The 27707-nt window shown below is 38.0% G+C and overlaps 1 protein-coding gene across 1 annotated transcript in view; it reads left to right on the forward strand.

The window, feature by feature from the left end:
- smarca2 (SWI/SNF related BAF chromatin remodeling complex subunit ATPase 2) overlaps window positions 1-21221 on the forward strand; it is a 57768-nt gene extending 36547 nt beyond the window's left edge. Inside the window, 7 exon segments of the mRNA XM_084115523.1 lie at window positions 9084-9142; window positions 10320-10565; window positions 16326-16431; window positions 16793-16894; window positions 17541-17664; window positions 18901-19037; window positions 19747-21221. Of these exon segments, the coding sequence (XP_083971649.1) occupies window positions 9084-9142; window positions 10320-10565; window positions 16326-16431; window positions 16793-16894; window positions 17541-17664; window positions 18901-19037; window positions 19747-19782 (810 nt within the window). The 3' untranslated portion in view covers window positions 19783-21221.
- The last annotated feature ends 6486 nt before the right edge of the window (window positions 21222-27707 follow it).

The raw sequence follows: 27707 nt of genomic DNA on the forward strand, positions 1-27707 counted from the left end.
AATCTGAGAGCTGTCTCACTCCTCCATAGGCTTCTATGGGATCGAAACTTGCCGGCCAGAAAGTTAGTAAAGGCATCGTTAAAATAGTCCAAGTGACTACAGTGGCTCAACCATAAGTTTATCAAGCGACGAGAATACTTTTTGTGCGCAAAAACAAACTAAATAACGACTTTATTCAGCTATTCATTTTCTTCTGTGTGGGCCTGAGTGAATTCACGTAGTGTAACAGCGCAGCGCTTCTGGGTTGTACGTCACCACGTAGGCTCACTATTGGCCGACGCTGGTCATGTGTGTGATGTGTGAGCCTACGTGGTGACGTACAACACCTATTTTTGTTTGTTTTTTGCGCACAAAAAGTGTTCTCATCGTTTGGGGTTTTGATCACTTGAATATGAGTAAAATTTCAGTATACAGGTCCATGAGAATCAGAATGGAGCCAATATATGTTGACTGAGGTTACAGCGAGGAGAGATTGTAAAGCCAGTAAACAGGTTTGACGAAAAAACTCAAAAAAGAAAAACATCAGATTTTCACTTGAATTATAGTTTAAAAAAATTAATGAGTACATCATAAGAAACATCTCTCTATTTCTAATGTTTGCACATCATGTAACAGCATTACACAGTGCCGCGACCAATCAATCACTCCTTTACAACTGGCTGCCTGCACATTCACTGTCCTCGCAGCTGCTGCAACTTGCGCTCTCTTCATCTAGGCCTACTCTATAAAACAAAAAGGAGCAAGTTGCAGCCGAGGACAGTGAATGTGCAGGCAGTCAGTCGTAAAGGAGTGATTGATTAGTCGCGGCATTGTGTGCAAAAAAATACTTTGGCCTAATGTCTGATGTCCTAATGTCTGAGTTACACAAGCAAATCATCTACACAATTATTTATTTTTCTTACTTAATGACTGTCATCCGAACACCGTCCCGAATTTCAGCCAATCTCATCTGGTCACCCTAGCAGTGGTGCTGTTTAGATTCTGTAACTAAAATATTAAGTGGGTTGGAAAATATTTGAAACATAGCAAACAGTGCCTGTTATTTTCCAGGTCTGTTCATCCTTCCCCCACAATATATCTCAAACACAATATGACAAATACAGCCCTCCTCTGTGTAGCAATTCAGCTCAATCAATGAACCCAATTGCATTACACTGAATCTCCCGAACCCAAATAGCTTTTTTTTTATCATCCATCCAGGCACAAATTGACTGTCTTTCTCTCTAACAAGCTTTTTCCTATCCCCTTTGTCATTTCTTTTACACAAACTGGGCTCCATACAGTCCTCCTAAACAATTTCAAAGCAATCCAGTGGGTTGTGCCGGTCGATAATAAGTGCCGAAACTGTTTCAATAGGGTATCACGGTTGTTCTTTGGTGAGGGGTCGTCTGCTGCAGGGTTTGGCTAGAAGGTAACAAGAGTACAACTGTTTTGAGCACAGAGGCTGAAGGTGTAAAGCAGCAAGGGAGGTAATTATATATGAAGCTGGTTCCTGATAAACAGAGAGCCACTGAGGAGTAAAAGTGTACTGAAAGAGGAAGGAAGTTCGACACACAGCAATCAGATCTTCCAGAGAAACGTGGTCTGTGAGTTTTTATGAGGTGGAAAAAGACAACTTTGATTAAAGTTATATCTGAACCACCTTACTTTTATTGTGGCTTGATGGGCAATTTCAAAGTAATCTTATTTAGTGCCTCACTGTGTTTCACGTTTTTTTAGTGTTTTTCTAAAACACCATGAAAGTGTGGAAAGGAAATATTTACCTTTTGATAGTCCCCACACACACAAAAAAAGGATTCCTTTGTAGCTTGCGCTTAAAGTCATTCTCCAAGATTGCTTTTACACAGGAAATTATGACAGAGCATCTCCCCATCGACACAGCTCAATGGCTCAACAAATTGATTTTGATGCTTGACTGCACAGAGTTTAGCAAACAGTCAACTGTGTTGGGGAAATGAAGTCTGTTGCGGGGTGTGAGAGATAGGGCTGGGTACCGAGTTCGATACTTTTTAGGTACCGACCGAATTGCCTCGATACTATCGAGTATCGAAAAATGACTTGTTGTTCGGTACCAGATTTCGATACCTAAGGGGTTAACTCGTCAACGTCAGTGAGCCAATAAGCACTAAAAACAATAGTTTACGTGGTTACGCCCAGAGACGTGGCTCACGTGAAGTGTGTAAGCGCCCCAACCCCCATAGATGCACGTGAAGTGTGTAAGCACTCAAGGGGAAGTCTGTGTCCCAAACCCCTAAAGATGTGGAAAAGTCGATCAAAAGTGTGGCTACATTTCTCCAGGCTCGATGCCAACAGCGCACGATGCAGTATTTGCGGTAAAATAATTGCTGCAAAGACCGGTACGACGACAAATATGATGAAGCACTTGACAGTGCACGGAGTAAACATAAGAGCAGAAAGTTGCTCCGTCTTCGACTGGTAAATGAAGAGATACCTTGTTGATCACACTGACAGTGTTTATATTGCAATAATGAACTACTGAATGTACACTGCCGTTCAAAAATTTGTTGGTTAGTCAGTAAGTATGCATTAAAGTGATCAAAAGTGACCTTAAAACATGTGTAATGTTACGAAAGATTTCTGTTTCAAATAAATGCTGTTCTTCTGAAATTTTTATTCATCAAAGAATCATGAAAAATGTTATCCAAAATATTAAGCAGCAAACTGTTTTCATATTTCTGAAGGATCATGTGACACTGAAGTAATGATTTTGAAAATTCAGCTTTGACATCACAGGAATAAATTACATTTTGAAATATATTAAAATAAAATAACAGATTTTAAATTGTAATACTATTTCACAATATTACAAGTTTTACTGTATTTTTGATCAAACAAATTTAGCTTTGGTGAGGATGAGCTCTTTATAAAAAAAACGTTTGTTCCTTTGTGCTTTTTTTTGAAAAAAGTTTTTCTGAGGTAATGTGTTATGTAATCTTGTTAAAATGGATTTCATAAAATTGGTATCGAAAAAAGTATCGTTCAGGAGCCGGTATCGAAATCAAGGTATCAGTATCGTCATTTTTTTAACGATACCCAGCCCTAGTGAGAGAGTATGTGTCAGTCTTGGAGACATAAATACTCTGGTCATCTGCCTTCAACTTAAAATCTGTTCTTGCAATTTGCAGTATAACTCTCAAACGGGGTGTTTGCATTTATTGCTTTGTGTGTGGTGGGATGCTGAGAGAGAGGTCAGTCATCCGTGGCGCTTCTGCTGCTGAAGATGGGTCATTCACACTGACAGTCAAGTCTTTCGTTTTTACTGTGAATTGGCCACTTGAGGCGACATTAAGATGATCTGGGTGTCTCCTGTGAATCGACAGAGTTTAGAAAAGATTACTTTATTCCAATAAGCACTGTGACAACTACAAATGGGAATAAGCGAATTGGAGCTCATGTAATCTGTCCCCTGTGAAATACTGTATTCCATTGTGGGCAAGTTGAAGGAGAAGTGCATGTTACTTTGAGCTACTTCACTGTTCTCTTATGTTTTGTTTTTGCCCACATACAGAGATATAATTAATAGTGATGCATCTGTCCCCAACCCCCCGGAAACTGATCTACCATCATAAGTTGCAATTATTCAGCAAGTATTAAAGGGTTAGTTTCACCCTAAAATAAAAATTAAGTCACAATTTATTTACTCACCCTGGTGTTGTTCTAATGCCGTATGCCCTTCTTTCTTTTTCGGACCACAAAAGGAGAATTTTAAAAAAATGTCCAGCTCACATAATTGCAGTGAATAGCGACCAGCATCAAGGCTTCTGAAATTCTGAGTGTTCTGGCTGTAGCAGCTATACGATTTGGTGAAAAACAAACTTAAATTTAATATATAATTTAACGAAAATCATGAACTTGGCCGTTGGTCTAAGCGACGTGCACGTTCGTGAGACTCTATTAACACCGCAGTTCACTCCGACTCGCCCAGAAAAAGTACACAAGTTGGTTTTTGATCAAAAATGTATCAAAAGTGATGGTAAAGACATTTATAAAATTCTATTATTCCTGTTTTCTAATATTTCACAATAATACTGTTTTTGATCAAAGAAATGCAGCACAGGTGAGCATAAGAAACTTACTGACTTAACTTTTAAGTGGTATAGGCCGCTGTACGTGAGCTGTATCGTTCAGTTTCGTTCCGACAAACGGGGCACTAATTTTTCTTTTGCTCAATATGTTCAACGTTAATAAAAGGTATCCAAGCAAAAAGTTCTCCACGCATTTTCCTGCAGTTAATGAGAAAAGTGTATTTATTGGCGCACTATATTGAGTGCGTATTGAGACGTCTAAAACGGTTGAGCTCGATTTTCAACCAATCAGCATCGAAAATGTAAGTAGGTCAGAGCCGAAATCAAGCCAATATCACTACGCACATGTAAACAGAGGAGGACGTAAGCAGCGCATCTTCATCTGATAGCGGTGATCAAGCTCGATTAACACTCGTAAAGTGTGTTCTTCATGTCGGAAAAGATGGTGGGAAAGGTCCGCAGCCCTTTACTGAAGTCCGATGGGAAAAAATCAAGCAATGTGCGTAGGAATGGCTCAAAACGTCGGACACTACGGAGCTAACGTTAGCTATTGCTAATAAACATGTTGCCCTCCTGGACAAACTGGTCTCTGATGTCCCAACAACTATGGGTTTCACCCGGCCTGATATCGGCGTTTTATAGACAAAAAAACGCTTGACTTGTGTGTATGTGCGTGATGGGTAGGTTAAGGGGTCGGGTTAATGTGTGTGTGTGTGTGTGTGTGTGTGTGTGTGTGAGTGTGAGAGAGAGAGAGAGAGAGAGAGAGAGAGAGAGAGATGGGTAGGTTAAGGGGTCGGGTTAATGTGTGTGTGTGTGTGAGAGAGAGAGAGAGAGAGAGAGAGAGAGAGAGAGAGAGAGAGAGATGGGTAGGTTTAGGGGTCGGGTTAGTGTGTGTGTGTGAGAGAGAGAGATGGGTAGGTTTAGGGGTCAGGTTAGTGTGTGTGTGTGAGAGAGAGATGGGTCGGGTTAGTGTGTGTGAGAGAGAGAGAGATGGGTAGGTTTAGGGGTTGGGTTAGTGTGTGTGTGTGAGAGATGGGTAGGTAAATAAATAAATCAAAATTAAATCTTGTTTACAATAATCATTTCTGTGAATATGTACATGTAGTGCAGTTACTGCTCGTGTATGCAAATTAACAATTCACCATTAAATGTGTTATTTTTAAAAGTGTTTTTCTTTGTATACTTTTGAGTTTAACTTGGAGTGAGATTTGGGGAGATTGGGGGGTGGGGGTTTGCAAAAAAAAAACTTGCATCACAATAAGTGTATTGTGATTGTCAAAACATTTTAGGAACTAAACTGAATTTTGACAACATGTTACAATGTGGTACAATTTCTGGTAAGCTACGTTTTTTTTTTTTTTACAAATTTCTTAAAGAAATTTCACGATTTCAATTCAATTCTTGTGATTTGATTTAATGTTGACTCATTTGGATAAATATTAGGTACACAAGATAGGCTTCATTTTTCTCAAGAAAAATAGGCTACACACAGACAGCCCTATCAGCTGGTAGTATTATTTAAGGTTAAAAATAACTCAAATTAAATGTAATGCGTTTTTTATTATAATAACAACTTTATTTAATGATATAAGTACAAATATAATAAATATGTAATATAGTACACATATTTAGCAAAATACTCTCTATAGCTCTTTTTCTAGCCAACTAACGTGCCTGTATTATGGTCAATAAATGGCTTTCCTGAGAATGGATGTGTGGTGTGAGAGCGTGTGAAAAGGGTCAATTGCGTGAGTCTCACGGTGAATGCGTGAGAGTTGGGAGCTCTGTTATTATATTTTGGCTTGATTCTATTTGTTATTCAGATTTTACCTCAAATATTACCTTTGAATTGAAACAACATAATGAGAAGTAATTGGGATGTTAATGTTACAGTAGAAGTTTTCTTGATAATCTTATCATGTTTACTGTCCCTAGATAGCAACTTCAGGTATATCACACATTTCAAACTGTTTTAAAATTTCAAAATTTTATTTTGTACTTCAAGTGGTAATTCGGCATTTTTGGGTTTATATGATAAACAGGTTTGAAAGTGCAAAATTCCCTATGTTTTCCCTTTTTTCCAAAATGGGCACCTTTAGCATAATTTTTCTCAAAAACTGCAAGATTGTGTGTGGAGAACTTTTTCCTAAGGAATCTCTATATATTTTCTGATTTTAAATATGTGGAACGAAACCCTATTTCTAGGCCTCTTTTAGGCTACTGACAGCGACCTATCTCTCTCTCACACACACACACACACACACACACTCTTGACCCGACCACTAAACCTACCCATCACGCACATACACACAAGTCAAGCGTCTATAAAACGCCGATATCAGGACGGGTGAAACCCGTAGTTGTTGGGACATCAGAGACCAGTTTGTCCAGGAGGGCAACATGTTTATTAGCAATAGCTAACGTTAGCTCCGTAGTGGCCGACGTTTTGATCCATTCCTACGCACATTGCTTGATTTTTTCCCATCGGACTTCAGTAAAGGGCTGCGGACCTTTCCCACCATCTTTTCCGACATGAAGAACACACTTTACGGGTGTTAATCGAGCTTGATCGCCGCTATCAGATGAAGATGCGCTGCTTACGTCCTCCTCTGTTTACATGTGCGTAGTGATATTGGCTTGATTTCGGCTCTGACCTACTTACATTTTCGATGCTGATTGGTTGAAAATCGAGCTCAACCGTTTTAGACGTCTCAATACGCACTCAATATAGTGCGCCAATAAATACACTTTTCTCATTAACTGCAGGAAAATGCGTGGAGAACTTTTTGCTTGGATACCTTTTATTAACGTTGAACATATTGAGCAAAAGAAAAAGTAGTGCCCCACTTGGTGGAACGAAACCCTATTTCTAGGCCTCTTTTAGGCTACTGACAGCGGCCTAGTAGTTTATGTATCCTGCAGTGGTGGGTGTGTCAACATCTCTTCAGAAATAAGTTACGTTTTCAGTCGTATGTATTTCTCTGTCTTGTTAGCAGTGGTGGAAAGAGTACTGAAAAAACATACTCAAGTAAAAGTAACATTACATTCCAAAAATTGTAGTGTGAGTAGAGTAAAAAGTACTTGTCCAAAAAACTACTTGAGTTTACTATTTTTGTTTACTCTCTAGTGAAGTGTTTGATCTGATTGCGCACCTGCCTAAAGTTTTATGGATGTGCGCATACTACTACTTTGTAATTTGATTGGATGTGATGTATTTGACCTTTTACAGCACTACCATTTTCCTGTTTTTACATTAGAGGCCACATTTTGCCTGTTAGAAATGCATGCTCGGTTTCAATGTTATTTTAAGGTGGGGCAGAATTAAATGAATGGCAAAACTCAGCATTTTGTTTGCATACCCCCTCGGTCACCTTACGTATCCCCAGTGGTACGCATACCCCAGTTTGGAAACCACTGCCATAGATCATACCCACACAGTCACTGAAGTCTACTCCCCCAGTATCATATGACGTCCAGAGTACGCTTCCTTTCACAGGTGCTGCTGAGCTCTTTCCCTCAGATTAGTTCGGTACCCACAGGTGCGACATCACTATGACAACAGTGGAGGTGATGGAGGAAAGGTTACACATTATTGGCTCAGCATTACTAAAACAAAGCCAGAGGTGTCCCTGCAGATGGCTGTTATTTGAACCTAGGATCTCAGCCATGGGATGCATCATTTGAGTGCTCCGGACACAGCGTTTAAAAGGATGATGTGTACCCCCTGCTCTGACCTGATGTATAGTGCACAGAATTGATGTGGTGCTGAAAAGCATGCATACTGTGTTTTTCTCTTTGATTACATAAAATTGAATGCATAAATGTGCACTACCGATCAAGTATGGGGTTGGTAAAAAAAAATGTATGTCCTTGAAAGTCATTTATTTAATTAAAAATGCAGTAAAAACAGTAACGTTGCACTTTATTTTACAGTATGTGCACTTTCAATGTACTTACAGTGTACTTACCCACAAAAGTACTGAGTAATGTAAGGTAACTACATGGGTTAAGTTAAGGTTTAGGGGAAGGTTCAGGGTTTGTACCTAGTTATTGTGAAACAGGATTTTAAAATAAAGTGCTATCAACAGTAATACTGTAAAATAATATTACAATTTAAATTTATATATTTTTTAAAATGTCCTTTTATTCCTGTGATGGCAAAGCTAAAAACTGAAGTAATGACTGCTGAAGTCAGTGTCACATGAACCTTCAGAAATCATTCTATGCTGATTTGGTGATCAAGAAACATTTCTTATCAATGCTGAAAACAGTTGTGCTGCTTTATATTTTTGTGGAAACCATGATATATATATTTTTTTCATGATTCTTTCATGAATAGAAAGTTCAAAAGAACAGCATTTATTAAAAATAATAATATTTTGTAACATTATAAATGTCTTTACTGTCACTTTTGATTAGTTTAATACATCCTAGCTGAATAAAAGTATCAGTTTCTTAAAAAAAATTAAAATAAATAATTCTTACAGACCCCAAACATTTGAATGGTAGTGTACATTGGATCATATTTCAAATGTGAAGTAAACGTAATATAGCCATTTTGTAAGTAATTGAAGGCATAGTTTATGTCTCTTTAAAACAAGACATTTACATTTGAATGTGTTTGCTATGGTGAGAACAAATTATTTTAGTCATTGATTTTTATTTGGGAATTCATCTAAAACAAGCTCTGTTTGGTAGATATAGGCCTGGATCCTCTTTCATAACATCTTGGCTGAGAACCAAAATCCTAATTTCACCACTGAAAGTCTCACATTCATTTGTTTTCATATACGATTTTTGGTTTCAAAAGCGGACTCTCTTTTAGGTCTGTTTGTTTGCTCATTGTTCACTTCTGGCTCTGTGCATTTGCATTCATCTCAAATGAGGGCTCTGGCTCAGCTGCATAACAGGTGTGTTGAATTACTTTGCGCTGAGGATCAAGCTTTCCACATTATGATAACCAACCTTTGAGTTTTACAGCAAATGCTACAGAAGAGCATAAAACTAAGACAGATATATGTTCCCTTTTTTTCAAAGAGAATGGATTCTTCTCTGGAAGTTGTTGGATTTACTGTGGATTTCTTTGCTACGCCAAGGTCTCGCTTTGGTGGTGGAATTCCAAATGTTTTTGAGCATATTTGGAGATTTGAAGTACCGTGCAGAGCTAAACAAGGAGGATAACTTGTATACTGCTTTACAACAGGGGTGGGCGTTGGGCCAAACGCAACAACACAAATGTATTGGATCATACAGTACGTTCACTGAAGGCAAATTACTTATTCTCTGTAAATATTCATGCCAAATGTGTGTTTGGAGAGACTGAAAGATGAGAGAATCCCTTGATATCCATCTGTGTAACAAAAGGAAGGGAAGGATGTAGAGAAGATGCCAGACAGATGGATTTAATTAAGAATGGATCTGCACAAATGCTAAGCTCAATCATGTCAGATTGTGTGACTGTCACATTTGGACTTTCATCAGTGGACCACAAAACCAGTCACATGGGTCACAATTTGAAATTGAGATTTATACATGATATGAAAACTGAATAAATAAGCTTTCCATTGATGTATGGTTTGTTAGGATAGGACTATATTTGGCCGGGTTACAACTATTTGAACATCTGGAATCTGAGGGTGCCAAAAATTGAAACATTGAGAAAATCGCCTTTAAAGTTGTCCATTTATGTTCGCGATTGTGCTGCATTCACTCACAAAAATAAATGTTTTATATATTTACGGTAGGAAATTTACAAAATATCTTCATGTAACATGATCTTTACTTACTATCAATACAACAATGTATTGTTGGCTATTGCCACAAATATACCCGTGCGACCTGTGACGGGTCCATAATCAGAGCCCATAGTCAAGTTCTCTATAGTCAGAAGCTTCTTTCACTTCTAGATGTAGTTTATGGTAATTAACATGGCTTTCATGGCTGCCAATGGGGAGTTGGGAAGAAGTCCTCAAATCAAATATTCACTGTCATGCATAGTAACCTAATCAGTAAAATTTGCATTTGCAGAATCACACTGATGGCATTTTTCTGTTTGGCATGTATATGAATCAGCATGTGATTTAAAAGATTTAGAAGTAAGGTCCCAACTGCTGAACATACCTGGTCAAATTTTCTTTGGCAGAATGAATTTAGATTAAAATCACATGAACGTCGAGTGCAAATTGCCAGTGAACAGTGAATTTAATCTAGCAATCAACAATTGTGTCTTGTTTGCTTTTCATTTCGTAATTTCCCACCTCATTAATTACTCAGTGTGATCTTAACTGTTGAATTTTGGCAGGCTATAGAGGATGGCAACCTGGAGGAAATCGAGGAGGAAATACGACTGAAGAGGCGCAAGCGTAGGAGACATGTGGACAAAGACATGAGGCGTGAGGACGGAGACAAGGCCAAGAAAAGGAGAGGACGCCCTCCAGCAGAGAAGCTCTCCCCAAACCCACCCAAACTCACAAAACAGATGAATGTTATTGTCGATACGGTCATCAATTACAGAGACGCGTAAGTGCTGTTAAACTTCCAATAATGGCTAATTTTGCCAGCCCATTCCTCACCTCACTGTATTGTTGCAGGTGACTCTTTGAATTGGCTCTCCTTAATCACCGCTTGATTGTCTGTTCAATTGTAGTAAAGGTGACCTAAATAGAATGTCAGTTTTTTAACATTGAACTCTCAGTGGTTTTGTATTGAACATGCTGTTCTCAACATCTCGGCTTTTCCAGGAATTTGCAGTGTAGAGATAGACAGATAGTGTGTTGACAGGCATTGTTACTGTGTCCCGGAGTATACATGTGGAATGACTCTTGTCTGGAGTAACGACCAGAAGTAATTTATGATGAAGTAATGTCAGGGCCGTCATGGAGGAGAGGCTTTGTAAAAACTAAAGGCAGCAAGCCAAAAAATCCTGCATGGTGTCCTTTAAGTTGATTAATTAATTGAGCATAACTGTTCCAATTTTCAAGACTGCCCATAACCAATTTTCATTTCAAATTAACAATCGATTTATTGTTAATGGCAAAATGTGCATGCAGAACTTAAAATTTAATTTTAATAAAAAAAATTCACTTGAGAATATGTGAGTATTGTCAGTTTCGAATATTAATGCAATTTTTTATGTACACTATCGTTGTAAAAAGTAGATATAGTCTTTTTCAAAATCTGTTTGAAATAGGGCTGTCAAAATGATTGCATTAATTTTGCGATTTTTTTTCTTTTCTTTTTTTTCTTTCAGTTTAACACATTAAAAATATGTAACGCAATTAACGCTGCATCCTTTTTTCCCGTCATCTTTTGGCTAGCGCAACATTATATGATCACACTCTTAATCATGCAAATGCTTTAAAACTGTTCAAGCATGACAAGACACAAAAGAGAACTCAGTGCAGGAGATCTTTGAATCTCCCGTCTGTGTGACACACACACACGACTCGTGCGCACAGAAAGCTGCTTCAGACAGCGCGCCAGTACTGCATTATGTTCTCTTTCACGCTTGAAAGAAAATTTGACATTCGAATAATCGTTTTTTTTTTTTTTTGCACACCGGGGATCCCCCGCGAAACGGTTCTCATTCACGCTTGAATTAAGGCCTGCGACACACTGGCTGCGTGGCGTGTCTGTTTTTATTTCGGCTCCCATGTTAACAGGTTGGAGTTTGCACACTGCCTGCGTGAGACACGCGGCTCAGGCGCGGCTCGAGCCATGCGGAAAATGCGTGCATGCTAGAAATAGAAACGACGCCGGGAGTGTTCTCTGGCTAGAGCGCAGAACAGCGGAGTTTGTATGGACCAAAGTGCATGTCTGAGCTTGTGTTTTGGGTTAAGCTGCCTTGCTTTGACATTGTGGAAAATAGAATAATAGAAACAAAATGTATTAGCCTTTTTACCCGTTATTATCAATCTAAATTAATCTCGGTTTTAATTTAACTTAATTTCGTTTTTCTTTATTTAAATTTCGTTTTTCATTATTTAAATCTACCCTTTACTGTGTCAGTAATTTGTTAGTCAGAAAAATATTAGACTACCTTAAAGGTATTGCTTAATTTAAGACCTGTGTGTGTGCGTTTTATATCACTAGTGCAGTGTCTGTTCTCAGAGCATATAAGCCCTGCCCGCGTGAGGCGCGCGCTTCCTCCTCGCGCTGTTCTGTAGTTTACTAAAAGTTTATTAATTCTGAACGTGTCATGTCTCGCGTGTCCATCTATATTGCACCAACTGCAACACTGCACTCCCTTGTGAAGTCGATTGGATGAACGGTTCTCGAAATAATCAAAATGCAAACGGATATACAGACACATAGAGATTCCTGCCTTTATTAGAGAGAAGAATATGTTCAGCACCCTCTCTCCGAATCTTCGAATATTCGATGTTCATTACTACCGAAGCTTCGAAGCTCAAAAAATGGTATTCGGACCAGCCCTAATTTTTAGCAGACATTACTCAGTATTCAGAGTCTCACGATCCTTCAGAAATCATTCTGATATGCAGATTTGGTGCTCAAGAAACATTTCTTATTATTATTATTATAAATGTTGAAAACAGTTGTGCCGCTCGATACAAACCATGACTATAATACACAGTGTGTAAACGGCAAACAGGACATAACATTAATGTACCATTGCTCTGATCATGATTGTAGGTCAGGTTCTCACACTTAGCAAAGACGTCATGCATCAGACTCCGAGAGAGACTGAAGGATGGCCAATGTTCTTGTTGTCATGTTGTACTTTAACACAATCAAAGTGTTTCCAGTGACTGTAAACATTGAACGCTCCCACGCCTGAATATGTCGAGTCCACTTCATTTTTACAAGCCGGTGCATGCATCATTTTCTGGCATGCATGGGTGCTCACTTGTGTCAGGGATGTGACATGAGTTGCAGCTCTAGCTAGTTATTTCTCTATTCTCAGATGATTAGCTGAACACATATGCGATGAGATTGATCAATTGGCAATTAATAAACTTAATTTGATTAAATTATTTTGATGATTAATCAGTGTTCTGATTAATAATGTAGTCTGAATGTCACACTCGTAATGTAGTGGATGTTGTTCATGGTATATTGACTATTATTCCCCTCTGAGAATTTCTAACCAGCTTTAGAGTGAAGGTTTGATTTCAGTTGAGCGGAGGACATGGGCTTGATGTGTCACCCAATTAAGCTGCAGTCCAACAGATTGAAGAGTAGCACTGATCATATGTTGGGTTTCTCTCTTGGTGGTCCCCATGACAACCTCCTAGTTAACAGCATATATCAGTTGTGGAATAATAATTTTGCTGTCTGGACATGGCAGTAATTTTACATGATAGACAAATCGCTCTAATCTAGCCCATATTTAAACCAAGACGTCTAGAAATGTCACTTTGGTAAGTGTCTTAGAAACCTTGGCAATTATTTCAAATATATGACACTGTTGAACTTAATGAGTCAAGTAGTGTGAAAACTGAGCACAGCTGCATTTGTTCTGAAATGAACTCTTAGTGGTCTCTTATGGCTCGTTTCCACTGAGCAGTACAGTACGGTACGGTACAGTACGGTACGGTTCGGGTCTGTTAACCATGATCTGGCTAGCGTTTCCACTGCCAACAGTACCCTTACTTGATAGGCGTGGTGTTTCGATCGACGTAATTTTCGCGCGAAGAAGAACATAGTAAACTACAATGGATGACATACAGCAGATCTTGTTCTTGCTCCTCGACATGTTTGTCACAAGAAGACAAGCGCCGACATTTCTCAATATTAAGTACGCAAAGTTTGTACTTGCCATGTGCGACTCACTCCTACATGCACATGGTACAGCGCGTTCTTAAAAGCGTCACTCAGCTCGCTCTGCTACTCCGGTTATCTCTGTTACTCTGTATGTACAAATTTAAGCAACAATAAAACGAAATATGTTATAAAACACTACTCTGCCTCTTTTCGTTTTCATTTAAATAAATTAAACATTATAGGGACACAAATGTGGTTCATGCGCAACGCATATTGATTATTCACTGCACGTTATACGTTATTCTATTTATAACAAAACGATTTAAAACACAACCCTAACGTTACCTCTTTTCGTTTAAATAATAAAAAAAATTACACATTACAGGCAATATATGCATTTGTACAAATGTTGCAATAAACATCAGTGATAATCTTGTAATAAGAAAATGACAAGAAACCATATTTCTTTTTGTAAAATTTCAGTTTTATCAATAATAGCCAATATAAAAGTTTAAGTAAAAGGTACAAGAAGCTATACAATAAGAAATAAAGCAAACAATTCAGTCAAATGTCCAAATGCTGCGCTAGTCTAACATTACAACAGTAAAGTTAAATACAAATAGCCTATAATATGAAACTAAACTTAGCCCTCAGTCAAAACGATTGACAGGGAACGAATTATATATTCACGAGACCAAAGATCGCCCGTTAGGTCTGCACAAGACGAATTATATCTCATGTTTAACCACTACCGTCGGAGTCATCGGCGAACGTCAGAAGAACTAACTTAGCCGAGGAAAGGCTCATCCAGCCGGGAAACATGAGCGCCGAGCGCCCGCTGATCGCATGGATCTCACAACCGGGGAAAAACAAATCATCTTTATAAATAAACCACAGATTAGAGCTTTAAACAACTACATTCTCGCCTGAAAAACTCTTAAAATTACATTTCGTGACACAGTAACAGTATATTATATTAAACTGTATATAAAAAAATGGCGCTTCTTATGTTGTCATTCCCCTCGTAGCACGCGCAAGTGACGATTCTCTGTCAACCAATCAACGTCCTGCAGTGAGTCTAGCTCCACCTTTTAGTACCGTACCACTGTGCTAGGTACCCCAACGGAAGGGTACCCAAAAAGTGGTACGGTACGGTTCGGCTTTTTGGTACCATTCTCAACTTTTGGCAGTGGAAACGCAAATAAAAGGGTACCGACCCGTACCGTACCGTACCGTACCGCTCGGTGGAAACGCGCCATTAGTCTTAGTGCCACACTTTCATGACTTATCCCAAACAACAGAGCATAAAATGCTTTCACCTGGGTTTTGAAGTTGAAATGTCTTGAAAATGTATTTGTCAAAATTCAGGTTTCCTGAAAAGAGGATTTAGGCCATTGGTTGGCCAAACAAAAAAACGTAAGCCATTAGTTGAGCACAGAGCCTGTAGGTTATTGGCCAATATCAATGATTATTTAATTTTTTTCATTTATCGGTGTTGGTAGATTTTGTATATTAATTGTGTATGATAATTTCTATTTTACATTTAGATTACCTTGCTGTCATGTAATCTCTATTTAAATTAATCTCAAAATGATTTTCAGGCTGTACATTATTAAAATGTTATGATGCCTAAATTATCTTGTAGCTTTAAAAAAAAAAAATGTTTTGGTAAAATAGTATAAATTGTATACATTTTAATATTGGATAACATGAACAAATCGATAACATGTATTATCGGTGTCAGATTTTATTGGTGCATCCCACCCAGATCACTTGCTTGTAGTTTTCTTTGAATGAGCCAGGATAGGAGAAAATATTTTAATAATAAAAATAATTGCAGACCTTAATTTTAACTAGTCCTATAAGCACATTCTGTAGAATTTCTCCAGATAGTTTTGCTACTCATTGAATGATTTTTTTTTAAATTGCTGCATGTCATCATAATAATGACATAGCTGGCATTTTGATCCATTTGAAATTGTTGACATGTTGAGCCGCCAATTTAGAAATGTTAAACTAAGCCAAATGCTGAGTTCGTAATGAGCAGAATTCATCCTTCAGCTTAGTTGAAAGCTGTTTGGTATTGTGCTGGAGTCTGAGCCCCGAGACTAACACTAGACATACATCTGCAGCAAAAACTATAAATTGAAGTCTGAATGAAGGTCGACACACCATAATTGCACCAATTTGAGCCCTGATGTAATCACTGAATGTGTAATGAATCATCTGCGCTGTGTCATAAATATTTAGAGCAACTGTAACAGACAGATAAGAGCAAAAAAAACACCTTGTCGGCAGTATGTCTCAAAAAAGTATTACTCCAGGAGACCTTTATACCTTTGCTGTTGTCCTGGATTTAGACTTGTGTTTTCTCCTGTTGGCCTGGGGTGAACTTGAGGGATAATAGTCAGTAAAGCACCAATATGATGATAATAAAAAGCAGTTGGACGTTATTCCACCAAGTTGGAAAACCACCCAGGCTGATTGCATAGTTTATCTCTCTCCGTGCAGTCTGAGGAAGTCAGGATAAGCCTCAATCTCTGTTTCTGATCACAGATCAGGCCGTCAGCTCAGCGAGGTCTTTGTACAGTTGCCCTCCAGGAAAGAGCTCCCTGAATACTATGAACTGATAAGGAAGCCAGTGGACTTCAAGAAGATCAAGGTACGTGAGTTACAGTACATCTTTTTTTCAGTGTGGCCCTAAAGCCTACACACATCTGGACATCACATATTATATGTTCTGCTGTGACGTATTATCGTCCGATCAGGACTGGCACACTCATTACTTTGGCTGGATGATAACAGGATTACCCTGCCATAGAGAATTGGTTTGTGTTTTAAGATGAGATAAACTGATGTTTTCGTCCTTATAATGGGCCGCCTCACTCGCCTTGCGTGTTTTTCGTAATGTCGGTGTCTCTAATTTTCTGTTGCAACTCTAATTGGCAATTTCCTCAGTTGTTAACGTTGCACCCTACAGGTGAAGGATTGTTTTGGTGTTAGAAGTGTTCTTGTTTTTGCAGGAGCGTGTGCGCTGCCACAAGTACAGGAGTGTGAGCGATCTGGAGAAAGACGTCATGCTTCTTTGTCACAATGCTCAGACTTACAATCTAGAGGGCTCACAGGTGAGTGATTAAATGGATTGAACACCCTCCATGACTGTCTTAGGTATGAATTGCCTAGTAGGACCACACCACCATTTTGCAATGATTTTATGTTGCAGGAGTTCTATAAAGTGCTTGTCATACATGGAAACATTAAGCATGTCATGAATAGCCACTGATCTGTTTGTAAATGGCTATTGTCTGCTATAAAATTGGGATTTTTGGTTTGTCTAAAGAAGATTATTACTGCCAATTCCCTGATGTATTGCATTTATTTATGCAAAGGTTTATAAGAAGAACTGCACATTATATTTCAGATCAGTTATATCCATTTCTGAGGATCTCTTTACACAGCATTTTCATGGTGTATTGTGATTACTGGATTACTTACCAGATTTTGTCTGTGTGTTTGAAATCAATATTTAATCTCTTCTGAAATTGGCACAATCTGGAAATGGAGTCTAGACGTCTACAAAAATATAATCAAATCTCTCAAACAGTTCTAAGCATCCCTTTTTATTTGAAAGGAATGTGTCAGATAATGGTTTTATTATTTTTACCTCACCTTGTTCCTACTTTGTTCGGGTTGCAGATAATACAGTTAATCACAGCAAGGGGTGTGTTTGTTTTAAATTATTGCTTGTAAATTACCCTTTGTTTTTTGTAGATCTATGAGGACTCCATCGTTCTCCAGTCAGTATTCAAGAGTGCCAGACAAAAGATTGCCAGGGAGGAGAGTGACGATGACAGCAATGATGATGACGATGATGAGGAAGATTCAGAGGAAGAGTGTAAGATTTTTCATTAACAAAGGACCAATTCACTGATACTAATGAAGCTAAAGCTCTACAATACCTTGTACTTGCTTGAGAAGTGCAGTTCTTTCCTTTGTTGAAACAGGTTGTTTGGGCGGCACATTTCAAAGGCTTAAAAGCTTTTCACTATCTCCGAAGTCAGTGGAAAGTAGTACGGGAGCTTTGTGTGCGCATCATATGCACATGCATAATTGTCTAATCCAATTTTAGCTTCGTGTGAGTTGAAATATTTAAACCTTTGCAGTTAAATTGGGTCGGATGTGATGTACTTTAATCAATACTATGTGGATGAGGTGAGAATTGTCATTATCTTTGCACTAAAACATTCATCTTTAAACATTATTTGTGTAAAATGAGGTGTTATATTTATGTTAAAAATAATTATTTTATAAAAATTACATTATTTATGTTAATTAGCCATAGAAAACCTACTATGCTTTTATTTTAGGCGTATTGGCATTTGTTGTTGTTTTATTTGGATATATCATATATTCAATAATTCATTAATTTTAACATAGAATAGAATAGAATGGGGCATTTATATAGCGCTTTCATATGTATTACTGTACACCCAAAGTGCTTTACAATCATATCAGGGAATCTCTCCTCATGATGAATAAGTGGAAGACAACGACTGATTCATGGCCAGTTTAAAAGTTCCATTCGACTGCTTCTAGGGGATGAAATGCGGCAACCGTACACAAATGTCGAAAATAGTGGAAAGGTGACTTAAGGCTTTAGTTACATCACAGCATGAACATGATTTTCTACTTGCTAGTCAACTGCATTGACATTCTCAATCGATCAGAGCATCTGATTGGACAAAAATCAGTGCAATGCAGGATGAGTCATTTGTATTTTTGAGAGAATACTACATTTTAAATGTCTATCTACTAAAAGTGAATTTTGTCATTTTTATCGAGTACACTGGCATATTGATGACGTCTGATAGACTAAAAGCCAGATTTCATGAGGTTTTTAATGTTTAATGTTAATTTTACAATTGATCAAAGAAACAGGTTAACTACAAAGTACTGTTTTAGAAAGGTGGCATTTGAGATGGGCTTTTAATAGATGTGTCATAGTGTTATTGTATTAAAATGACAATTCTATAAGCTAATTTGTATTTATAATTCTGATAGAGTTGTGCTATATTTATTTAATTTCTCTTTTATTACAATTCTTCTTTTTTTTCTTTTTTTTTAATTAAAGCTAAGTCAGTGAAGGTGAAAATTAAGCTGAGTAAACGGGACGAGAGATGTCAGGACAAAGGCAAGAAGAGACCGAGTCGTGGAAAGGCTAAGCCTGTGGTCAGTGACGATGACAGCGAGGAAGAACAAGAGGAGAATGTAGGTCTACTATTCCTCTCATCAATTAGGCCTGTCATTGATGCAGTCTGTTTAGCCAGTTGACATTTAGCCTAATTACACATCTTGTGATCAAAAACCTCAGGTGTATACATTGACATTTTGATTGAATATGCTTGAGGATATTACCCCCCCATCCCCACCCAAAAAAAAAAAAAAAACTTTACAAAGAGATTTATAGATGCTTAGCCATCTTTGTCCTTATCTTTCAACATCTAAGAGGTATTTGAGGTGTTATGCAGTTCCCTTAGGGAGTCATTTATGAGAAAAAAGGATACACTGTGCCCTTCATTCATTCATCTCTTTATCCCATCTGCTGCAGTTCAAGAGGAAAATGTAAGTCTGTCTGTTTCTCTCGCTTTCGAAACCTCCATTCACATGCGCTCTTTTCCATTGATGTGATTGCTTCATGTCTGAACGTCAGTAAATCGCTTAGCCTCCTCACATCAAGTCAGTGTGAACATCTCAGAGCCCTGTGACCATGGCCCATGAATCAGTGTGAGATTGTCTCATTATCCAGAAATAAGAGAGCACGTTCAGTAAGCAGCTCAGTCCACGAGTAATGAGGCTCTGCAGACCAGCGTTCAGTCAGGTGTGGTGCGGGGGTGGACGCGGGTCACCAGAGCTCTAGAGCGTGGGCCGATCTGTGTGTCTGCATGTGCGTGTAATGTCATTGTGTTTTTGTTTTCAGGAGCAGTCAGAGGGGAGCCAAAGCGATGACGAGTGAGGAGGAGATGAGCTGATCATCAGCATTCCTGTCACACGTTTATTTGCTTCTTTTATTGTCTTTCCTCACCCAGCTGAATTATAAGATTTGGCTTCCAATAAGATTTATTGTTTCTTTTCTCTTTTTTGTTTTATTTTATTGTATGTTTAAACACTTTGTCTTGCGCTATTATCCCACTGTTGAATAATCTACAGTTTTTGCACCTTCAATAGCTTACAGTTATTTCCCTACATGCAGTGAGGTATTTTAGAGATAATTTCTGTTTGCTTGTATATAATTTACATTTATGCAATGTTTAAAAATATATGTTTGATAAAAGAAAAATCTGAATTGCATCAAAGAACGTCATTTATAAGCTATTCAAACCTTTTTTTTTCCTTGGTTAAACCAGTTGTTTCAAATTTATGAAGCATATCAGAAAGTATTCAAGTGTTACTTAAAGTGAAGTCCTCATAGCATTTCGTATCATCTAGATTAGATCATATATTATAGTCACTTCTATATTGTATTGCATGCAGCACAAAAGCCAGCAGAGATTACAAATGTGTTTGAGATGGGAGCACTATTCAGCCCTGTACCGTTTCAGTGGTATGTGATATACGAATTTGACCAGCTTTGTATCATATACATAGATGTGGCGATTTCTCTTTTCCTATTCAGTGTCTTTCCTTCACTGGTTTTATACTCTGCAGTCGGACATGCACATTTCACCTTCACTTTCCTTTAATTTACAGTGGAGAAGAGTGTCTCACAATATTTCAAAGCTCATGTAGATAAGACAATCAGTATTTTAAAGCATATTGTTCAAATATAAACCAGTTCAGATTGGCTACCCTTTTCCCCCTATCGATATTTTTTTTAATCATTATTTTCATTTACAAAAAAAAAGAAAGAAAAAAAGTGTTTTTTTAAGTAATGGGATGTTTTTTAAAATAATGAATTGCTCTTATACTATATTGGTTGAAATATGCATTTCATCTTGTTTTTTAATGAATGTTGTTGCTTTAAAATGTACTCACTAAGGCACTTGCATTATTGTCAATGAGAACTCTTTTTGATCTGTTCTCCTGTGTGCCATTGGTCATTTCTGACATCTCTTTTGTAAGTGCTTGAGCTTGGTAACTCTTCAAAAGTGTCATAATCTTTGCTCTCCTTGCACAGTGTCTTTGTGGTTGTAGCTCATAGCCCAAAGTAAACATCACCAATGATAACCCTTCCCTCGTTGATCTCTGGTGTAATGTCATGCTGATTGTCTTCATGAAATAATAGTGATTTGATATTTAAGTTTGCAATGCTCCTCTACTAATAGACTTGTGAAATCAATCCTTGTGTATTTTTGCAACCAGTCATGATGTGCTAGGAACATTTGCAATATCCCAAATATTATGTTTTAGATGTATATGGCGTCATCTGCTTTATTAAAATGGAAGCTTAATTACCTTAATAGTCATTTGAGATAATTACTTGTCACTTTGCAGTTGCTGTTTACCTAAAGCCACTAAGCTACAGTAATTGCAGGGCCAGTTCCCAGACAAAACACTGAGATTAAGTACCTTGCTCAGGGTTGAAATAATAATGAGATAGTATTCTATAATTACCTAGGTCAGACATTTTCAAACTGGGGTCAATGGGGTGCTTGGGGTCTGCAAAAACATGGGACATGGTGATGAAAAAAAAAAATTCAATTCTTTTGCGTTCCCCAAGAAACTTTGCGTCCCCTCGGAAAACGTTTGTGTTCCCCACTTCCCCTGAGAAACTGCTTTCGCTCACAAACCTTTTGAGTTCTTTGCAAGCGAATGCAAAGTTTCTCGGGGGAGTCAAAACTTTTGCAAGATGACACAAAAGCATTGAAATATTTTTTTTTCATCACCATGTCCCATGTTTTTGCAAGAGAATGCTAAATCATTGAAATATAGATATTTTTCCTCCCATCTCATATTTTCCCATCACCATGTCCCTTTAGGGGCTCCGTTCACCGTCATGTTGTTCTAAACCCATATACATTTCTACACGTATTTTTGGGTGAACTATCCCTTCAAGACAGTAATGTTTAACAATTTTAAACACATTTACAGAATTTAATATTCTTAATATTTCTTTGTTCAATGAAATTGCAATGCAATGAAAAAGCCTGTTATTTATTTTTGGAAATGTGTTGTTTTTATATCACACTTAATATTTTTCTCATACAGTATAAATGGGTTTTATACAATAATATATATTCAAATGTTTGGGGACAGTACGGATTTTTACCCAATAAAAAGAGACAGTGAATACATAATGTAACAAAAAAATATATATTTCAAATAAATGCTGTTCCTTGAACTTTATATATCAAAGTATCCTGAAAAATGCAAGGATTCCACACACACACACAAACTAATCTGGTGCCTCTTACACGTCAAACTAATATTGCTGTGGGGAAAAGTAAGTCTGTTAAGTTAGCAATCCTTAACATTCGCTCACTTAAAAATAAATCACTTCTAGTCAACGACTTAATAACCACAAACAATCTGGATTTTATGCTTCTAAATGAGACCTGGCTAGAAGACAGCTGCAGTGCAACAATCCTCAATGAAGCAGCCCCCCCGAACTTTACTTTTATGAGTGTCTGCAGAGCTGTTAAGAGAGGTGGGGGTCTAGCTGCTCTTTTTAAAGATATCTATCAGTGTAAGCAAAAATCATTTGGGAATTACTTGTCTTTCGAATATCTGGGTATTGTGTTAAAAGGTGCTCCACGCATTTTACTTATCATTATTTACAGGCCTCCAAAATACTCTCCAGCCTTTGCTGAGGACTTTACAGAAATGTTATCAACAATTACATCAGAGTTTGACTGTTTTGCCATTGCTGGAGATTTAAACATCCACATAGATAATGCAGAAACCAATATGGCAAAAGAAATCAATACTGTTTTAAAAACTTTTGATCTGACTCAGCATGTTCATGGACCCACACACAATCGTGGACACACTCTAGATTTACTTATCAGTAAGGGTCTAAACATTTCATCGATTGTTATTAAGGATGTAGCACTGTCTGATCATTTCTGTATTTTCTTTGATATATTGATCTCTCCTGCCACTGAAGCTAGATCTGTGTCTGTCAAGAAGAGATGCTTAAATGAGAACACTAGTGTACTATTTATGAAGGCTATATCCTTAACACCAAGCATATCTGCAGACTCTGTTGATTTTCTCCTTGATTCCTTTAACTCAAAAGTTAAAAGTGTAATTGATGATATTGCTCCTGTGAAAGTCAGGAAGAAGAGTGGCAGACAAAAAGCACCTTGGAGAAACTCAACAGCAGTGCAAAATATGAAAAGACAATGCAGAAATGCAGAGCGCATGTGGCGGAAGACAAAACTTGTAGTCCATTATAACATCTACAAAGACAGCATCCATGCTTTTAATATGGAACTAGGCAAAGCTAGACAGACTTTCTTCTCAAATATTATAAACAGTAATTTAAACAACACACGCACTCTTTTTGCTACTGTAGAGAGACTGACAAACCCCCCAAGCCAGATTCCCAGTGAAATGCTCTCGGACAACAAGTGCAGTGAGTTTGCTTCTTTCTTCTCTGAGAAAATCAATAATATCAGAAAGGTGATCAGCACATCCTTGAGTTGCCCTGGGGTTAGACAGACCATCAAACCACCTGAGAAAGTAGTTACTATGTCTGACTTCAAAGAAATTGATGGCAAAATTTTGGAAGAAACCGTACAGCACCTTAAAACATCAACCTGTGCTCTTGACACACTTCCCACATCATTTTTCAAAAGTGTGTTAAATAGTTTAGAAGCAGATCTTCTAGAAGTGGTAAATGCCTCACTTCTCTCTGGGAGTTTTCCAAACTCCCTGAAAACTGCAGTTGTCAAGCCCCTCCTGAAAAAGAACAATATGGATAAGACCATATTAAGCAACTATAGGCCGATCTCAAATCTTCCTTTCATAGGCAAGATCATTGAAAAAGTTGTCTTCAATCAGCTGAACAAATTCTTATGCTCGAATGGATACTTTGACAATTTTCAATCTGGTTTCCGACCGCACCACAGCACAGAGACAGCGCTCATAAAGATAATAAACGATATTCGCTTAAATACTGATTCAGGCAAATTATCAGTGCTGGTGCTACTCGACCTCAGTGCTGCATTTGACACTGTCGATCATAACATACTTCTTGACAGGCTGGAAAACTGGGTGGGGCTTTCTGGGAAAGTCCTAAAATGGTTCAGGTCATACTTAGATGGGAGAGGTTATTATGTGAGTATAGGAGATTATAAGTCTGAGTGGACATCCATGACATGCGGAGTCCCTCAAGGCTCAATTCTTGCGCCACTCCTGTTCAACCTGTATATGCTCCCAATGAGCCAAATAATGAGAAAGAACCAAATTGCTTACCACAGCTATGCAGACGACACACAGATCTACTTAGCCCTATCGCCTAACGATTACAGCCCCATTGACTCCCTGTGCCAATGCATTGATGAAGTCAACAGTTGGATGTGTCAAAACTTTCTTCAGTTAAACAAAGACAAAACTGAAGTCATTGCATTTGGAAACAAAGATGAAGTTCTCAAGGTGAACGCATACCTTCACTCTAGGGGTCAAACAACTAAACATCAAGTCAGGAATCTTGGTGTGACACTAGAGTCAGACCTTAGTTTCAGTAGTCATGTCAAAGCAATAACTAAATCAGCATACTATCATCTGAAAAATATTGCAAGAATTAGATACTTTGTTTCCAGACAAGACTTAGAGAAACTTGTTCATGCTTTCATCACCAGCAGGGTGGATTATTGTAATGGACTCCTCACTGGCCTTCCCAAAAAGACCATAAGACAGTTGCAGCTCATACAGAACGCTGCTGCCAGGATTCTGAGCAGAACCAGAAAATATGAACATATCACACCAGTCCTCAGGTCTTTACACTGGCTCCCAGTGAAATTTAGGATTGATTTTAAAGTATTATTACTGGTATATAAATCATTTAATGGCCTAGGACCTCAATATATTGCAGATATGCTCACTGAATATAAACCCAACAGATCACTCAGATCACTAGGATCATATCAGCTAGAAATACCAAGGGTTCACTCTAAGCATGGCGAGTCTGCTTTTAGCTATTATGCCAGCCGCAGCTGGAACCAGCTTCCAGAAGAGATCAGACGTGCTCCTACAATAGTCACTTTCAAATCCAGACTCAAAACACATCTGTTTAGCTATGCATTTAATGAATGAGCACTGTGCCAATGTTCGTCCGACTGTTTGTACTGTACTGTATTTTATTTTTTTTATTTTTCTAAACTGTTTTAATTATTCTTATTTCTTTTTATTATTTTAATTTCTTCTATGTAAAGCACTTTGAATTGCCACTGTGTATGAAAAGTGCTATATAAATAAACTTGCCTTGCCTTGCCTTGCAAAATGTTTAGGCCTAAGCAGCACAACTGTTTCAACATTAATATGATTTCTAAAAGATCATGTGACACTGAAAGGCACAATATGTAACTTTTTTGCTTTAAAAATAGCAAAAATCACTATATCTATGTTAGATATATTTTTTAGTTGTTTACTTACATTATCCCGACTGTTTCCAACAACTTTCAAACCAGGAAATTTTAATTTAATTCGAAGACACGGCACGTTTCTTTATTTCCGTTTTGTCGCAGTCAATGGCGTCATATCCGCGTTGTCCCTGGTTTCCGCTTGTACTGCCATGGCAACCAGAGCTATGAACCAGAGCCCTCTGATAGTAACCAAGGCGACAGACGTGGATCACTTTAGTTCGCAATGTCTATCTGCACGCTGTTGTTGTTTCGTTCAAACATTATGGACCATGGCAAGCAGACTTTGGATAAAAAAGGAGAACTAAAACGAGAATCAATATCAGCGCGGTGTTTTCGAGATGCCGCTCCACGTCCTATCTATAGTGTAATTTAGACTTCGACCGCTCCTACATGTACTTTATTAAACAGGTGAGCACATTTACATAAAACTAATCAATGTTTTATAACTGTTAGTTCAACAATGATAAAATGTCAGAATATGATCTGTATGTTATTCTCATGTTGATCTACAGACAGACTAAAACATAAATTTCAACACATTCAAATGCAGTTTAGTGTGCTAGTGTAATGTTAGACCAAGTGAAACAGCGCTGCGTTACCTCACAAGTTTAATTTGTCTAATAAACTGACCTGTGAGTAGTAATTCTGCACTCGCGTGTAGTTCGGTAGAATGAAATGTCCATATTCCTTTTATATCCGCGGGACTCGCGTCGCTTGTGGAGCTGATAGCTGTCTCTTAGCAATCCCGAACTGCTTCATATCACAGTCATGATAAAAACATTGATGTATTCAGTCATCCATAAACATTATTAGATCGGTCGGCTTGACGTTGACGACAAGATCCATAATTCTTAGCAAATGTTGCGTCATCACGCCTTTGTTATTGTAAATAGGTTAGCGACCCCTAGTGGAGAAAAAAATCCATACTGTACGTTGAAGACTGGAGTAAATTTGGCATCAGCTTTGCCATCATAGGAATAAACTTAATTTTTTAATATAAGAAAATATTAACAAATCTTAGACTTGAACTTTTTTATGGTAGGCTAGCTGCTTTTATAAGAAGAACGCCCCTCATGAAAAAGCTTGAAGAGATTTTTGGCTGTTAGGATACTGCCATTCCTATAGCTCAGCACATTTAAATGTGATGTAGGCCTATAATATTGCACTGACTTCAAGAACACTAGAACTTCTATTTAGCCACCACACTCCACCTTTAAAGCTAATCCCAATTTAAGTGTTTTACCTCATATGAGCACTGAGGGGCAGTGCAGAGGTCCCTCATAGGTTTACCAAGCTTCTTTTTTCCTCCGAGATCAAAAACGCCTTTTCTTCCAGAGCTCCAGCCATTTAAATGGAGTTCTGCTAAGCTGATTCAGTCCAAGAGAACAGTCCATTTCTGCCCTGTTTGTCCTCCACTTTGAAGTGGCAAGCTGTTTAGATAGCGGTAAGCCTCAGAAGATAGCTAAATTGGACAGTAATCCTTGTCTCTGTGCCAGGGATGTCAAATGGAAATAGTCAGGTGCCAATGCAATCCCTGCTATTCCTCTGTAGCCTTTGTGAGCTCTTTTCCCGATCATCCGAGTGACCGATGTGGTGATAACCTAGGCCGTTTCTCAAACAATCTCTCTCAGAAGTGCGTAGAAAATTAGTCATGTATGACTGAATGAAAGGACCAGGTGCTCCCTATTATTAGAAGTTCTGCTGCTAATCACGCTTTATATCACATATTTAAGGTCTCAGGCCTATGAATGGCCAAAATGCGTCACTTAAAAGGGCTAGGAGAGAATGCATTGATCCCTCTGGCATTCCAGAGTTCGTGATCAGTTAACTGCATGACTGAGGAAATGAAATGAATTAAACCTTACGCCGTATATATCTGCTTCACCATAATCTCACCGCTGAACCAGCGTTTATATAACCTGACTGCCGCATTTCCACCACCAGGCAGCAAGATCAAAGCTTGTGGTCAGCGAAATTTCCGTCATACATTCATGAAATGCAGCACTTGTACTGAATGAGCTTTATCGACTTTTTTTTTTTTACCAGAGGCAGATTAAGGCGAACCTGACATTAAAAAGTCAGTGTAATCTATAGTGAATCTATAGTGTAATTTATTCCATGATAAGGCCTTATCTGGCTCTGTTGTAGGCCTATCTAATTTGCCTAGAGAACGGACTCTTAGATAGCAATAGCTCTGCTCAATATCATCTGAAAGGAGAGTGTTTAAAAAAAGAAAAAAGAATATAGAAATCTCAAACTGTGTAGGAAAATTGGCACATTTGAATGAGATAAAACCGCACTAGGGGACCTGCCTAAATCTACTGCCTTTTTACTCTCGCTTGTGTCTGAAACC

Source organism: Abramis brama (assembly GCF_963993115.1).
Source record: "Abramis brama genome assembly, chromosome: 5".
In the NCBI taxonomy this organism is placed as follows: domain Eukaryota; kingdom Metazoa; phylum Chordata; class Actinopteri; order Cypriniformes; family Leuciscidae; genus Abramis; species Abramis brama.